General features: G+C 40.2%; 1 protein-coding gene across 2 annotated transcripts; it reads left to right on the top strand.

The window, feature by feature from the left end:
- The first annotated feature begins 360 nt into the window (after positions 1 to 360).
- On the top strand, positions 361 to 15,583 carry LOC111662384 (TBC1 domain family member 20). 2 transcript variants are annotated; one of them, XM_023416241.2, is made up of 11 exons: positions 361 to 615; positions 747 to 782; positions 1,516 to 1,570; positions 2,475 to 2,605; positions 2,715 to 2,795; positions 3,493 to 3,679; positions 3,828 to 3,929; positions 6,037 to 6,178; positions 7,063 to 7,247; positions 8,637 to 8,746; positions 10,962 to 15,583. In XM_023416241.2, exons 1-11 carry the CDS (start codon positions 546 to 548, stop codon positions 11,141 to 11,143), a joined length of 1,281 nt encoding a protein of 426 aa, XP_023272009.1. In that variant the 5' UTR covers positions 361 to 545; the 3' UTR covers positions 11,144 to 15,583. The 2 variants fall into 2 exon arrangements, with proteins under 2 accessions (XP_023272009.1, XP_023272010.1); XM_023416242.2 differs by lacking the exon at positions 747 to 782 and having other exon boundaries at positions 367 to 615.
- The last annotated feature ends 289 nt before the right edge of the window (positions 15,584 to 15,872 follow it).

The raw sequence follows: 15,872 nt of genomic DNA, 5'->3' as shown, positions 1-15,872 counted from the left end.
TGGATTCTGCCAGTTGTTTTTCCCCATTCTTATGATGATACATTCTAAGAAAAAAGTAAAATAAATAAATAAACAACTAATACACACGATACATGCACTTAAAGGGGCCCAGACTCTTCCATTACAGCCCAAAGACTTTCTAATTCCTCTTACATTTAATGTGTAGTGCCTGAAAACAGTAACAGTAACCGCTACACTAACCACATTTCAACCAAGCGTTACCATTTGTTATACATAGCAAAACAAACACTGCCCACAGAACTACAAAACAAAAAAACAACTACAATAAAGTTAGTTTGCGGTGCGAGTCGAAGGAAAACCAATAGTATTCATGCGCGGTGTCACGTGTCATTTCTGACCAATTGCAGCGTAGCAGTGGAATGTCAAGGTAGGTTGCTTCCTGTAGCGAGACAGCTGTGAGAGACGTTGTCGTTGTGCCAGGTATTTTCAGCGTTTTTATCTGTTTAGTGACACATTTTTTTATTTTTTAACTTGCCTATGGCACAACACGCATTCCGTCATTTGGTAGTCAGTTTTTAAAGGGGATGAAAAGGCTCAAGAGGAAGAAACAAAACGCCGGAGTTGGGGTGAATGGGAATGGATCCCTCACAGGAGGTAAGTCAATCACAGACACATTAGCTAAATAGTGTTTAATACGCGTACAGTAAATACAAAATACAGTGTAGTCACACGAACACAGTTCTGTCGTTAAAATCACCCTTTATATCGATTTACGGTGCCTACAGACAGAAAACTGACCGGTCGAGGAGTCAAGTTGAAACGTAAGAGAACTTAATACTATTACTGCAACCTGCTGACACAAACTGTAAGACACCAGTCACAAGTTGTCCACCGATTTCTGACCTACATCTAACCTGCCTGTTGTGGTTTTGTTGAAACGGCTTTTGTGAGAGTAAACTTCAGCCACATATCTACAAGTGGTGCTTGCGTGGCAGCCTGTCAGCCACATTGGACAGTTTGGAAACTTGCAGCTGACAGCCAGGCAGACAAGAGATGGAAATGATCCATTTATTCACTGTGCCAGAAGAGAACTGAGCAGTGGATCTTTGTTTAAGCCATTCAAACACTTAAGATTATACTTTGAATTTCATCCAAACTGTCGGCCATATTTGTGACTCATTATGATCAGTAGATTCATCGTAATGATATTGTTTGCATGCCAGACAAAAATGGGCTATAAATAATCATTCAGGGATCAATGAACAATTGACAGTGAAAATAATCTCAGTTGCAGTCTTATTTTTGAATTTGTGTGTCTGTGTTTCATTCAAATAATTGCCTCTCTTTATAATCTCAGCATGACCCCCCAATGTCTTTCTTCTCTTTCATCCTTCTCTCCCCACATCTTCCTGTCCCTCTCCACCATCCTTATCCTTTCCTGTTTTCCTCCCACTATCTCCTCTCTGTCTCTCTTTCACCCCTTTAATGTTTCTTTCTCCCTTATCCATCTCTCTGTTCTCTCACTCACCACACTCGCACTCATCTCCTTCACAGAACAAGATTGTGGGAGGAAACAGAAGTTGGCTGAGATCCATCAGGCTTTGATAAGGTTAGAATTATATGATTATTTACAGTCTGCTCTTTATTCTGCCCTGAATGCCATATTTGTTTTCTCATTTAAAACTGCTTTAGTTACACATATTGTGTATTGTATAATTTGGTTTTCTGTTCTTTGACGTTGAATGACTCAGTTACACTTAAGTGTTGATAGATCAAATTTAAGCATGGTGTTATAGTGGTGAAATGCATCTCAAAAAATGATTCCTTTGACACTGGATGTTAAGATTTACGAATTCTCACAGATCAATAACTTTTCCCAAAGAATCATCCCCAAACCATCTGCTTTTAGAATCCCAAAAAGTTATATTTCAGTTATATTTCCATTAGCACCACAGCAACAGGCCACATGGGAATGGCTCTCCCTCTCCCTCTGCTAATCTAACATACTGTTCCGCAATTAAATGGCATGCATTTATCCACAGACAGTGACCTCCATCACTCCCTGCTAAGCTAATTTCACACATGAGGGATACTTGCATGTGCCCAGAGGAATAGCATGGCGATGATCATGAGGACGTGAAATGGCACAGGAATGCAGAACTGAACAAAATTTATGTATTGACGTAATGCACCCAAAGGCTCAGCTAAAACGATTGCACAAAATCAAAACAACAGTTTTCTTTGTCAGTTCACCTTATTATTCACCACGTGGACACGTGTCACGCTGCCATTAGTGCAGGACAGACGCCACAGTGTCAGGAAAATTTAGAGGGATTATAGCAATTGAATCTGACTGTCTTGAGTTTAAGATTGTCATTACTGCATTACAATAAAGAAAATGGCCCTTTATTCCTGAAGTGAATTCACTGATTTTATTTTTTTTGGTGCATGGGCAGACTTTAACTTAATGCATTACACTGAACATTGCCCAATTCTGACTATTCAACGTACAGTGATCCAGTGGACATTGAGACCCTGAGGAGAGCAGCAGCCACTAAAGGAGGACTGCTCACTGATGAACTGAGGAGAAAAGTCTGGCCTAAACTTCTCAACATCAATGTGTATGAGCTACCATATAAACCTGGTTAGTGGTATATTGATGTTAATATTTACTGGTTGTACGCGTATTGTACAATACTACTGTTATTGCTGATGCTAATAACAGTTATAATTTCATATTTCTTCTGTTGCAGGTCGAGATGTGAGAGAGAACCACAAGGATTACAACCAGGTACTCCTGGATGTCAGGAGGTCCATGAAGCGGTTCCCTAAAGGTGTGTGTTTGTGTGTGTGTGTTTGTGTGTGTGTCTGTGTGTGTGTGTGTGTGTGTGTGTGTGTGTCTGTCTGTGTGTGTCTGTGTGTGTCTGTGTCTCTGTGTTATCTCTAAAGATAGCAGCATAACTCACAGTGCCATTTATTAAACCCTGTACAGCTATATGCAGATATGTGACAAGGATTAATAATTAATGAACAGAAAAGCTAACTAAAAATGAAAAACCCAGCAGGGAACGAGAGAAAGCTCATCACATTAGATTCTTAATTTTGCTGATCTCTGTCTGTATACTAAGCTCCTCAACAAATCTTAAGATGCAGAATATATTGCAGAATATATTGATGATGAATATTTATGCACATGTTGTATAAAACAAAGTCATGTTTTATACCACAACTGTAAAAAACATGGGTTATAAGCAGCCACACTGGGATCAATAATCCATGTTCACCTCTTCACAATGGTGATAAACACAGACATTTCCCAGGTTTATGTTTGGATGTGTTGTTTTTGCTACATGCAGATTGTGAATGGGATAATACTGTAATGTAAAAGTTACATAGTGCGTTTCAATGAAGCTCTTCACCTTGTCCTAGTGGCTGCTCAGGCCTTTATCAAAGTGTGTGTGAGAGAACCCACGGCTGTCTCCATGTTTAACAGCATTGCGTGTGGTTGAATGTGCTGATCCTCTCTCTCAGGTATGCCAGCCACAGAGAGAGCCGTGCTGCAGGAGCAGCTGATTAACATCATACTGGAGGTTTTGAAACACAACCCTCAGCTCCATTACTACCAGGGCTACCATGATGTGGCTGTCACTCTGCTGCTGGTAGTTGGGGAGCGAATGGCCATCGCCATGTTGGACACACTATCCAATTATCACCTCAGGTTGTATATTTCTCCTAATATATCGACTGATCTACAATTTCATGTTATTCTTTTAATCAGCTCAATTAAACCCAAAGTTTTTTGGTCGTGTTCCAAATGATTTAGCAGTAATATTTATATAACTTCTGTCTGTCTTCTCTGTCTGCAGGGATTTTATGGATCCTACCATGGACAGCACTAAACACATTTTAAACTACCTGATGCCTATACTGGAACAAGTCGATACAGAGTTACATGACTTCATGATCAGGTACACACTTTTAGTTGTTTGTTAAACAGTTTTTAATGGCAACCAGTTTTTGTTCTTGTCAAGTTGATTGTAAGTCACTTGGACAAACCTGTGCCAAATGAAAGTAATGCAATGTAAGTAAGCACCACTAGAGGGAACCAAAGTGTTGACTTTCACCTGAGACAAAGTGCTGAGTGTTTTTGCAAAAATTGAAAAATGCATCCATCTCATTGGGGAGTTCTGGTGTCAGATGGTCCAACAGCTGTTTCAGAGGCCTTTGAGTCCCATCAAGGTGTGCGCCATCACCTTTATTTGTGATGTCCTACACTGTAATTAGCCAAAATGATACATGATCCATTTGCAGGGCATTGAAACAACAGAGACATAAAATCATTTTAAGATACAGCCAGTTACTGCAGGTTAATGTTGGGCTGTGTAGTGAGGTCTGGGTTTGGAATTGTTGCAAATCAATGAATTACCCTCTAAGGTATTTTAATGCGTGTGCTTGTGTGTTGGTGTGTGCAAGTGTGTGTACGCCTGCATCCACAGTACCTTTGCTGTCTTGTTGCCTGTTCATAATTGATGCTGTGCTGGCAACCTTCATATTCGCAATCTACCCGTCGACTCGCATACAAGCTCACACAAACACAAAAAAAACAAGACACTGCACTCGCAGAAAAACGGCAGGATAAACAACAGCGCACTTCAAAGCTCGAAATGTTCTTTTTAGTGCACAGTTCCTCTTCCCCTTACCTTCCTTCTTATCTCTGCCTCTTTTATTCTCCCCCCTTCATCCTGCTGTTTCTTTGTTTTCTCCCTCTTCCACTACATTTTATCTCTCCGTCCCTCCCATCACACATGCTCCTTGCCCTTTGCTCCTTCTCTTTACCCCTCCCCCTGTCCATCACTCACACAGACATATTTTTACTTGTCACTCCCTTCCCCTCCTCCTCCGTGAATGTTCCTATCTAATATTTATCAACAACCTCTCAGTCTCCAATTTGCTAGAGACTCTGTCTAAAATAACTATCTGTTTATGTAACCACGCAACTGAAAGGAGGGTTATAAACAGTATGGGAAGGTGAAGAAAATGTATTTTGGCAAGTACTTTAGAAGTTGGTGGGATATTGACACAATATTGTAGCCCCAGTGTTTCATGACGCTGGGATTAAGCCAAACTATAAAAGGGAATGAGAATCATCTTGAGCTCTGTCTTGAACTTGAGTGTGTGTGACAAATTAATATGAATCCAGGGTGTTTTTCTTTTTTAGCTTTGTAGTTTTGTGAAGTGGCCACATGATGATGATAACGGGTGGTTGTACATGGAGAGAGCTTGTGAACTGTGACGTTGGATGCGAATGTCCTCTTTGACCTTTCTCTGGTTGTCCATCATCGGATTGATAACTTTGACCTGCTTCTAGTTTAAAAAAAAAAAATTAATAGGAATGTTGTGATATTTGGTTAAGGATCATATTTTTAAGGATCATACTGGTGGTTTTTCACATTTTATCCAATTCATTATAAATTACTTCATATCACTGCTTTTCTAAGTGCACCAGTAGATTTAAGAAAAATTACTGCCTTCCAATCAACCATTGGTTTTCACTAATTTCACTCCAGTATGAAATCCTTGCTTGCAGAGAATTTCTCCCTCTGGTGGGTCACCTGTGTCAAGCAAGTTTTGAGTTCATTTCTTGCCAATGAGGCCACTGGCTGCCTGGAAGATAGGAAATCAAGTGTAGTGTGCCCATTTATAGCTGTATGATTTTTATTGCCACTTTTATGTATTTATTTTCTGTTTTCTGTTTTCTGTTATTACTTTTCAGCTCAATGCCAATACTATCGTGGCCAGAACACACTTAAAGGGACTTTTTATATTTTTCATGAGGCTTTTGGGCTTAAATAAAGGGTGGAAAAAATGAAAATAAAAAGGCAAGATATAAAAGCAACATAACACAATTTTTAAAAAACACATAAAAAAAGAAAATAATGAGATAAAATGAAAGATAAAAAATCTTTGAGAAAAAAAAAGCTTTGAAAACATATCAGACTATTGGCATTAGTTGCCTAGTTGTTCTTTTTGTTTGTTTGTGTTGACCTCACTTTATATATTTGGCTTTTCTTTTAGAGCGGAGGTGGGAACCATCTTTGCGTTGTCCTGGCTCATCACATGGTACGGCCACGTCCTGTCAGAGTTCAGACACACCCTCAGACTCTACGACTTCTTCCTGGCTTCACATCCACTGATGCCCATCTACCTTGCTGCCACGGTGAGAGGATGGTGAAGCTGACAGGAAACACGAGCAAGAGGCTGTGACTTACTTTTGCCTGTAATCCAGGATGCTCACACATGAATACATGCTGCCACTAACACACACACACACACACACACACACACACACACACACACACACACACACGCACAGACAGTGAGGCAGAGCACTGTGAAGTCACTGGACTAGTTAATTAGATACCTCCTAATGAACAGAGGCAAGAGAGGGAAAGATGGGTACAGAGAAAAGAGGGGACAGAGGGAGAGATACAAAGGAGAAGGAGAGGATAAAGGATGAGGGCTGCGTCAGGAAACAGAGTGACGAGGAAAGCTGACTGATGTTTGACGGAGAAGGTTGGAGAGAAACAGATTAAAAAGGAGAAGCATTTTTTTTTTTTTATGTCTCTGACTTTTTTCAGTTGTTCTACTCTGCAGTTGCCTCTTCAGTCCTCTGGCTGCTTCCACAATCACTGCTTGGCACAAATGTTTCCTGCTGGAACATGTATGTGTCTGTGAAGAGGCCTTTTTTAACTGAAGGGTTTTGTGCACATTTATTATTGTGTACAATTGTGCACATTTTGCTGGTCTGCACTGTGTGTGTGTGTGTGTGTGTGTGTGTGTGTGTGTGTGTGTGTGTGTGTGTAGGGGCTGGGCAGAGGGAGAGCTCTGTTTGAAGTGTGTGAAACAACAAAGCAGAATGTAGTTCATGTTTCCTCCAAGGCTGAGTACAACGCACAGCATGGGGGGGGGTTAACTCTTCTGCCTGTTTCACTTCTGTGCGCTCACAAGAAGAACTGAAAGCAGCTAAAGTACAATATGTAGAAACTAATTCACATTTTACCACAGTGATAAACTTTGAACCCCTCCTTCTCCCCTCCTCAGATTGTGTTGCACAGAGAGAAGGACGTGAAGCAGACAGAGTGTGACATGGCCATGGTCCACCACCTCCTCTCCCGCATCCCTCAGGACCTCCCATATGAACTTCTGATCGCTCAGTCCCAGGACCTGTTCAACCAGTACCCTCCATCATTACTGGCCAAGCGGGCAGCACTGCAGTCTCGCAAGAGGTGAGGAGACAAAAATTGAAATGAAAATGATGAATCATAATGGTAATACTACTGAGTAAACACAATGGGCACCATGCAGTGACTCCAGGCTTAAAAACAGTGCAACGAAGGGGGTTAAATGAACAATTAAATATTCAGTTTCAATGTCTTTTTTTTTCTTATTGCTGACACAGTGTGAGTTCATATTAGCTGAATGACATTAAAATTTAGTACCTGTATGTGAGAGAAAACTGAGATAGACGGTTTACTTGTTGTAAAAAAAAAAAAAAAAAAAAAAAAAAGATTATAAAGCTCTTTAGGACATATTTGTGATTTTGGCTGTATAAATAAGCAGTCAGCTTCACGTCAAACAACCCAAGCAAGTGGACAAAACGCAACATGCATTTTCAGCATTTTTTTTCCATCTGCATGGCATTTTTGCTTTCATAGTTTCCTGAGCAACTGCCATGCCTCCAGCGCTCCAACTACGACTATGAATCTGCCAGTTGGCTAATCGATTAACCGATTGATCTATAAAATGCCAGAATACCCCAGAGCCCAAGTCGATGTCTTCATATTACCTGACCAACAATCCAAAATCCAAATATATTGAATCCACAAGAATAAGAAACAGAGAATAGCAGCAAATATTTACATTTGAGAAGCTGGAGGAGGAGAACACTTTTGCTTGATAATTGACTTTTGACAATTAATCAATTATCAAAATTGTCATTTATAAGTGTTCTGCCAGTCAACTAATCAATTATTTGAATAATTGCTCCAGCGGTTTCACTTATTTGTGCTCAATAATTTCATCAGATCACGTCTGGCTATAGGTGGTGTGATGTAATTCCCTTAGTTACCAAGAGGAGGTGCTAGAAAAACACATCAAGATTCAGTGGTGCTGCTGACACATACAGGCCATTTTGTTTGTGTGTGTGTGTGTGTGTGTGTGTGTGTGTATGTGTGTGTGTGTGTGTGTGTGTGTGTGTGTGCGACCATGTATTTTGAATCACTGAGGAGGAAACCAGACACACAGCTACATTCTCTCTCTGTGTATCCACTATCTCTCTCTCTCCCTGTCAGTGACCTTCAGCATTACCTACAGTCATTGTTCAGGGCAGGAAGTGACATCACTGACATGAGGCCTTGACTGACTGATACTGATGTCCCATAATGCACAGCTTCCTATACACAAGAACTACTGAGTTAGCAGTTTTCTCAAATCGTCAATAACTCTCTGCCTTATCTGTCTCCATCCATCCATCCATTCATCCATCCATCCCTCCCTCCACCCCTCCACCCCTCCATCCATCCCTCCATCCCTCCATCCCCCCATTCCTACTGTTCATGCTTCACCTCAGACCTGACTCTTTTTCATCCTTTTCTTCCTCTTTTTTCTTTCTCCAGTTTGTCCATCAGCACCTTCCAGGCGTTTCAGCTCTCCACCCTCCACCAGAGGCCAGACTCTGTTCTTCAACGCCTCACCAAGGCCCAGGGCTCCACCACCTCCAGACAAGGTAAAAATAGTAACTGTAATCTTATTACTGGCTCTGAAGAAAGACTCCACACATACAGACCGTACAGGCGCCTCTGTAGATGAGTGAAGAAATTGTGAATTCTTGTTGGATGCTCTTTGAGGTTCGGGAAAAGATGAATATCGACTGTGAGATCTTAAGAACAAACATTTCTACCCAACCAAAATCGTTTGATGGATCCACAGTTCTTCACTTTTTTTTTGTGCTCTACATGGGAGCACAATTCTTCAAAACAAGGCAACAGTAAATATGTCATCCCCCACAAACGCTGCCCCCCTTTGGGCCAATCAATAACAAGTAAACAAATGTTGTAGCACCCCCATCAGACCAATCAAGTGCAAATTTAAATGTGCCAGAACAGAACAAAGAGATGCATTATTCCCGTAGGTTTTGTGAAAATCTGATCAGCGGCGTCTGACATATTGTCTGTGATGTACAGGCAATCAAAAACATGTTCTAGCATTCCCCTCAGGCCAAACAGTGTATTATTAAAATTAATGCACATCATTCCCAGCAGTTTCATCAAAATTCAATTAGCAGCATCCGAGACAAAACTCATAATGGACAGACAGAGGGCCGATCTATAGCACCTCCTGATTTCACTTTGGCACACAGTGAATTGGAGTCAGCAAGCCCCGGAGATAAGCTGGCGTGTAAATCTTAAACCAGAGATAAATATTGACTGACTAGTGGACTTTAAAAAGATAATCCTTGAGATTTCCATATTAAACCCCATTTCAGATGGTTTGCATCTTTTCAGCAGTAGCTGCTCAGTGTATGTGTGTAATGTAGTATAGTAGTATTTATTGAGTGTGAAAGTTCGTTCTTGAGCTTGGGAATAATAGTTTGACAGTTTGCTGATGAAAGCTCTTAGATGCAGTCAAAATATCTGGAAAACAAATGAATCTTTAGTTAAGACTGTTTTGGCAAAGTACATCTTATTGTTACTGGCAGATAGTCCTTCTTTCCTGTGTTTGATTCAAGTTGCATATACTCAAACCGGATTCAACTGATGCATGCACACACTTCGGTGATGCAGACAAACGCTTTCACATATTGTTAAGGACAACATTTGAACATGAGTTCAGTATTACTGTGTCAGGTAGCCTTATAGACTTAACATTAGAGAGCAACTCTGAAGCAGCTGAAAATCTTTTTGACCTCCAGTAGTTCCAACCTCTCACCTTGCAGGAGTGATGTTGAGGTGTTCTCCAAGGTGTGTCAGCACACTGTGACGTCAGAGGTAGATGTGGCTACAGGTCCAACGTAGCATTCCTCTCACAGCACTTCTAGCTCTTCTGTCAGAAATGCAAAACACTTGAAACCTTCAACCATAGAGGGCAGTGAAACGCTGCCTTTCAACCTGGTATTCAGTTACTATTTAAAGCAACATGAACTGATGAAGACTCTCAGCCGGCGGTTTGTTTGGCTGGGCTGTAAACAGATACACAAGCTCTTCTTCTGGTGCTTTATTGACAGAGTAATTTAAGATGTTTTTTCTGTGCTCAGTGTCATAATTTCCTGTTGGGTTTCACCAAATGAAACAGGGCTGAAAATTTAAGGACTGTACACTTATTTGGTCTGCCTAGCTTAAACCAAAGTAGTCTAATACAACAGCTCTGCAATTAATCCAGTTTCCATAAAGATTGTAATATTCAGTTATAAGTTAAACTGTTGTAGAGAGCTGTTGATGTAACTGTGTGATCATTCTGTCATGTATTTGTTTATACTTAGAGGTGTCTTTAATATTTAATCTACCCTCACTGATACAACTTGTTAACACATATTGAATTGGCATCCCTCTAAAACTCTCAACAACAACTGAACATTGATGAACCTTCATGAAGACAGGATTTATTGCAGGACTGCTGTATTAGGCTACTTTAGTTTTAGCTAGATGTGCTCATTAAACCGGCTGCCGAGACGTTAAGACATTAACCATTTGGCCTTCAAGTTAATAAAACTGAGAGTGCTGCTGTTATTAAGCAGTGTTCATGGGTCCGGATTGGTTGTTTTATACTTGATTGATTGTGATATTTTGTTTGACATTCCTTGAACCTCTTTTGGTTTTCAATCCCACTAACAAAATGCAGCTTGATGCTCCTTTGGTTCAGCTTTGAGCATTATAAAACATCTTGACCGGTCTGTGTGTCTGCTCCTCGCTGTCTGACCCCTCCTCCTCGTTTTGTGCTCGTAGCCTCTCAACACTCAGGCCTGGAAGCAGCTTTGCCCCGGGACCGAGGCCAGCTGTGGGGGAAGGGGAACAGGATGGTGAAGATGGCAGTGTGGGGGCTGTCTGCTACACTCGGGGCGGCTGTGTTCGCTGTGGCTCAGACAGCCATGGACTGGGGACCCGAGGTGTTACTACAACTGTTCTGATGTGGCGGTGGGGATAGAGACTGTTGCACACACACACACACACACACACACACACACACACACACTGATACACGGTGACAGCAGACACACATCTGCTCTTTTGACGGATGAACAATATACAAACATACATACACAAACACAGACTTTGAAGACTTGAAGCTCGTCTTGTGCTCGGAGGGCGAGGTAGAGAGAAGCAGGAGGTCAGTTATCTTGGTGCCAAACAGGTTGTTGCTACTCAACCACAATGAACATATGTTAACCACTAGTCAGCCTCAGGATACATGTGCATGTGTGTGAGAGGGTGTATGTGTGTTACATGTTTGTGAGCATGTAAGCCAGACCTCATACCACATGTCAGCATGGGTGAATGACGGGCCTTTTGGGCACAGGCCCAGGGACCTAGGTGGTAAACAGGCTCCAGGGTCAGCGCCTCTGTCCGAAGTGATGGAAAATCAAGCAAACAACCACAAAAAACTTTGGAGAGGAAGGAGTAGAACTACAAAATCAAACAAAATAACTACAGATAGATGCAAAAAAAACAAAAAGTGAGGCAAAATGTCTACAAGACAAAAAATAACAACCACAAGAAACCCAAAAAGTCATTAAATGACCACAAAGATACAAAATGACAACAAAGGGATGCAATAGAACTGCAAAGAAACACAACTTAAAGACACAAACATGTATAACAACTACAAAGAGAAACAAAACAACTACTAAAAGACACTAAATGACTATAAAAGATGCTAAATAACCTCAAAGACACAAAACACCCTCAAAGAGATGCAAAATGACCGCAAAGAGCCACGTTGTGATAGGGAGCCTGTTGTCTCATAATCCGTCCGTGCATGTGAGACACTGGCACATCTTGCTCCTTCAGGCTGTTGCTCACATGCCACCATTGTTGTACCGTTTCAGACGTGTCTCCGTATATTTCCTGTTAGCTGATTATTTTTGCTGATAACTCATTTTTTAGACCATCACGCTTGACTTGGATTTCTGTTGAAAGTGTTATTGTGCGCTTGTTGGATCAGCAGCCATCGCTGAGAGCCAATAGTGCCTGTAGCCAGCACGATGACACATGAATGCAAATTATTAAAGAGCAGCGTTTTCCGCTGAAAGCTTCCAGTTATAAGCAAAGAAGGAGAGCGGGAGAGAAAGAGGTAGTGATGGAGGGAGAGTTTTGGCCTGTGAGTCATTTATTAGTTGCTTTGCTCCGCATGCCAGTGACTTACATTAACAGTAGCGTTTGACACACAAAACAAACTGTTGTTGCACCTAAAATGGGAACTTCACACACAGTTAGCATGCAGCACCAAATACAAGCAGTGGGCCTTTTGCAGGAGGTATTGAAATACATATTTTTTAATGTTATTTTTATATTTTCTGTAGCGGTTTTCTAGCTGTCTCTCCCATTACTGCTGAAAGAATATGGGGAAGACACCAGTACTTTTACATTCTTAAAATATTTAGCAGGTTTGCGCCAACATCCACCCTGAACAGCCGTCAACAGAGCTACAGTACATGGACTCAGTTCTTCTTCAACATCATATTTCTCTTCAAAAATTTACCACTGTGCTTTAAAATTATTTTATGGCCACAATATGAGGATAGTGTGTGTGTTATAATTTTAATATATTATGTGACAGAAAGACTTGTATTTTTTTTTTTTTTTTTTTTTTTTTTTATTAGTTTGAAGAAGTTAACTATGTGCATCTCCTGAAAAGGCATCACAACCACTGTAGATATTGTTGGACCAAACGCAATCACAGAGTTTCATAACCTGAAAAGTGAATATTAATAATACAGGCTTTTTCCACCTGAGGTACATACGCATCTACAGAGCAGGGGGGTTTCTCCAAACAGCAATGCACGCTCTGGTTGTCGACTTATGATCTGAAATATTTATCAGCTTTTACTAGCAACGCAGCCAAACTGCTGCATCCATTAACACAACTTCACTGGAGTCACAACACTCTCCTTCCTGCACGTCCTCTGTTATCAGATATAACTGTCACATCTTCACACAGCCGGATGTACAGTCTGCCCTGTTGATTTTAGTGACCACTGAACAAATGAATTCAACTGGTACGTAGTCTGTTGTGTATAAAATTACAGTATACAGAAGAGCAGTAGATCAAAAGCAAACAACAGAAGAAAGTGACAAGAATTTGCAAGAATTTTTATCAAGTTTGGTGAATTTAATTTTATGAATCTAGAGAGCTCTTTGAGGAGGATTGCAGAGCTGAGTAGTTAACAAGCCTGTCAATCAGACTGTCAGGAGTAGCTTGAGGGACTGTCAAATTTGTATGAAGTTGATTGGTGATAATCAGACAGTCATTTCATTAGACAGTCAATAAATCAATCAATGGCCTGAAACTCAGGTGGTCGACTGGCCTGTAAAACGGTTGGCCAGTAAAAGTAAAGTGAAGAATTCAACATCCAGTTAATGAACTCGGCTACAGTCTAACAAGCTGTACACCACATTAAACACGTGTGTGTCTGTGCACTGTGATTAAAGTGTGTGTGTGTGTGTGTGTGTGTGTGTGTGTGTGTGTGTGTGTGTGTGAGAGAGGGAGAGAAATGGAACAGTTAGCTTTAGTCAGCTCTCTTGTTTTCTTTATTTGCTTTCTGGGCATCTTCAGTGTTTTTATTTATTAATTGTTTTGGTGCTTTATTAACTGTCGAAAGTCAAATTATTTATTTCACGAGCAACAATCTGATTGGCTATTTATTTGATGGGTAAATATTAATTGGAAATAAATGAATGTTTAATTGAAATAGCTGCATACAGATTAGTATGCTTTGTAATTATCAGAAATCTGAGGGTTTATATAACGGTGATCCAGTTATTTTGCACACAGAGTATCAGTATCTGGACAGTCATTCAGAATCAGGCAAGAAGTTGAAGAAATAGTTTTCTGGGAAATACAATTATTTACTCTCTTGCAGAAAATTAGACGAGAAGATTGATACGACTATTGAAGGCAAATTTCCCACACGTTTAAATGTTTGGTTAATGTGCAAGTGGATTAAATAATACACAAATTACTTTGTAAAGGGAACATTTATTGTTTTATGGTGCATGGTTGGCAGTGATTTGTTCCCTGCTCTGTTACACAAACAGCTCATTCTGCAGTGAAGTTAATTCTGTCACCACTGTGCATTTATGACGCTTAGTTACAGGTGATTCATATAAACCGCTTTATTAATTAGAAGGCATTTTTGCATGGTTTTTGTTTACACTTGATTGTCTGCCTATTCATAAATGTGCAGGGAAAAACCCTTTGACCAGGGTCTGTGATCTTCAAACATAAGTCTAGATGCTACTGTGCAGTTGTATCTGTGCCATGTAGTCTTACACATAAACATACACACACACTCATACGGGGAGAGATGGGTGGTGGTGGTGCCAGATCCTAATGAGGATTAATTCCTGCCGCTGGCTCTTGGCGTGCTTAAGACACTTTCTCCTTGTTTTGTTTTTTTCTCACATTCGCACTCAAACACCTAAGCCAACACCTGCACTAGCCTCAGTCTGGCAGATGCCTCAGATGAAAAATGATTGAAGCATTGGTTTCAGTGAAACCTGTACAAAATGTAAATGTTGTTGCAGGTGTTGATTGCATTTCCAAAGCTGGCTCAAAAATATTTTTTTGCAAGTTTCAGGGCCATAAAATCAATTAAACGCACTGTGTAAACTTTAGAGGAAGAAAACACAGTAAACAGATAATATATCATTTCATTGTTTTTAGCATTTTATTATCTGGTTTCTCTCACTACATATCAGCTCACATCTGCAAAGATTTTGAGGCTGTTTTGCACTCCACCCACTAATCACAAAATCCTTTAGATAATTAAATGCAGTTTTAGCAATTTGACCAGATCTGATCAGTTTTTAAGTTGATTTTGAAATGAGAGATGTATCTTTTGAAACAGAAATTTGCAGCTGTTTAATCAAAATGTGAAACTTCCAGGAGTTATTTAAAGAGTTGACCTCTCATTTGAAGTGTGTGTAATTTATTCCACGGGTTTAATAAAAGTGATTGGAGAACATTAAAAATTCCTGGATTTCATGCCAAATTATGAATTCACTGTGGTGTGATGAAGAGCCTGATGTTGAACTCCCAGTGAGCTTGTGTTGAGCCTCTGATGACGCTGTGTTCTTCCCTCAGGTCCAGAATTTCCCAAAAGACTTTATCACACCAAATGCTTTTTACAGAAGCAGGTGCAAATTCAAGCCTGTAGTCATGTGTGTATTTCTGTGGGCATTTTAGCGCATGTTTCTCATAATGGTTACGAAGAGATACACACTGTATCTTTGAACATATCAGGTTCTTTGCACCTTGTACTTGTTGTATTGAAATGTGTGTTTGGCCTATAGATGAAGCCTCTTTCTGTCTATGAAGTAGAACCGTGAATAAAACGACAAAGAAAACACTCCTGGCTACAGTGTGAAAGTTCATTTTTTACATTGAAAACAGTAGCTTGACAAAAAAAAAAAAATCTTCTAATCTTCTTCTTCTAATATGACTCTATTACTTTTACTGTTTTAATGATGGTGACAATTTTTAACTTAGAACAAACAGCTACTTGGATTGGAAACTGGGGCGATGTTATCAATTTAGGAGATTGTCCAACTCTTGCTATGCTTTGGATAACAGTAGCTAGAATATTCAGATACAAACTCGCGATCTGAAGAATCCAACAGCTGTTAGCAGGTTTGTGC

This window comes from Seriola lalandi, unplaced genomic scaffold (genome assembly GCF_002814215.2).
Source record: "Seriola lalandi dorsalis isolate HSWRI2012SDOR001 ecotype SW California unplaced genomic scaffold, Sedor1 jcf7180002054562, whole genome shotgun sequence".
Taxonomy (NCBI): domain Eukaryota; kingdom Metazoa; phylum Chordata; class Actinopteri; order Carangiformes; family Carangidae; genus Seriola; species Seriola lalandi.
This window is presented reverse-complemented; position numbering and strand designations above follow the sequence as displayed.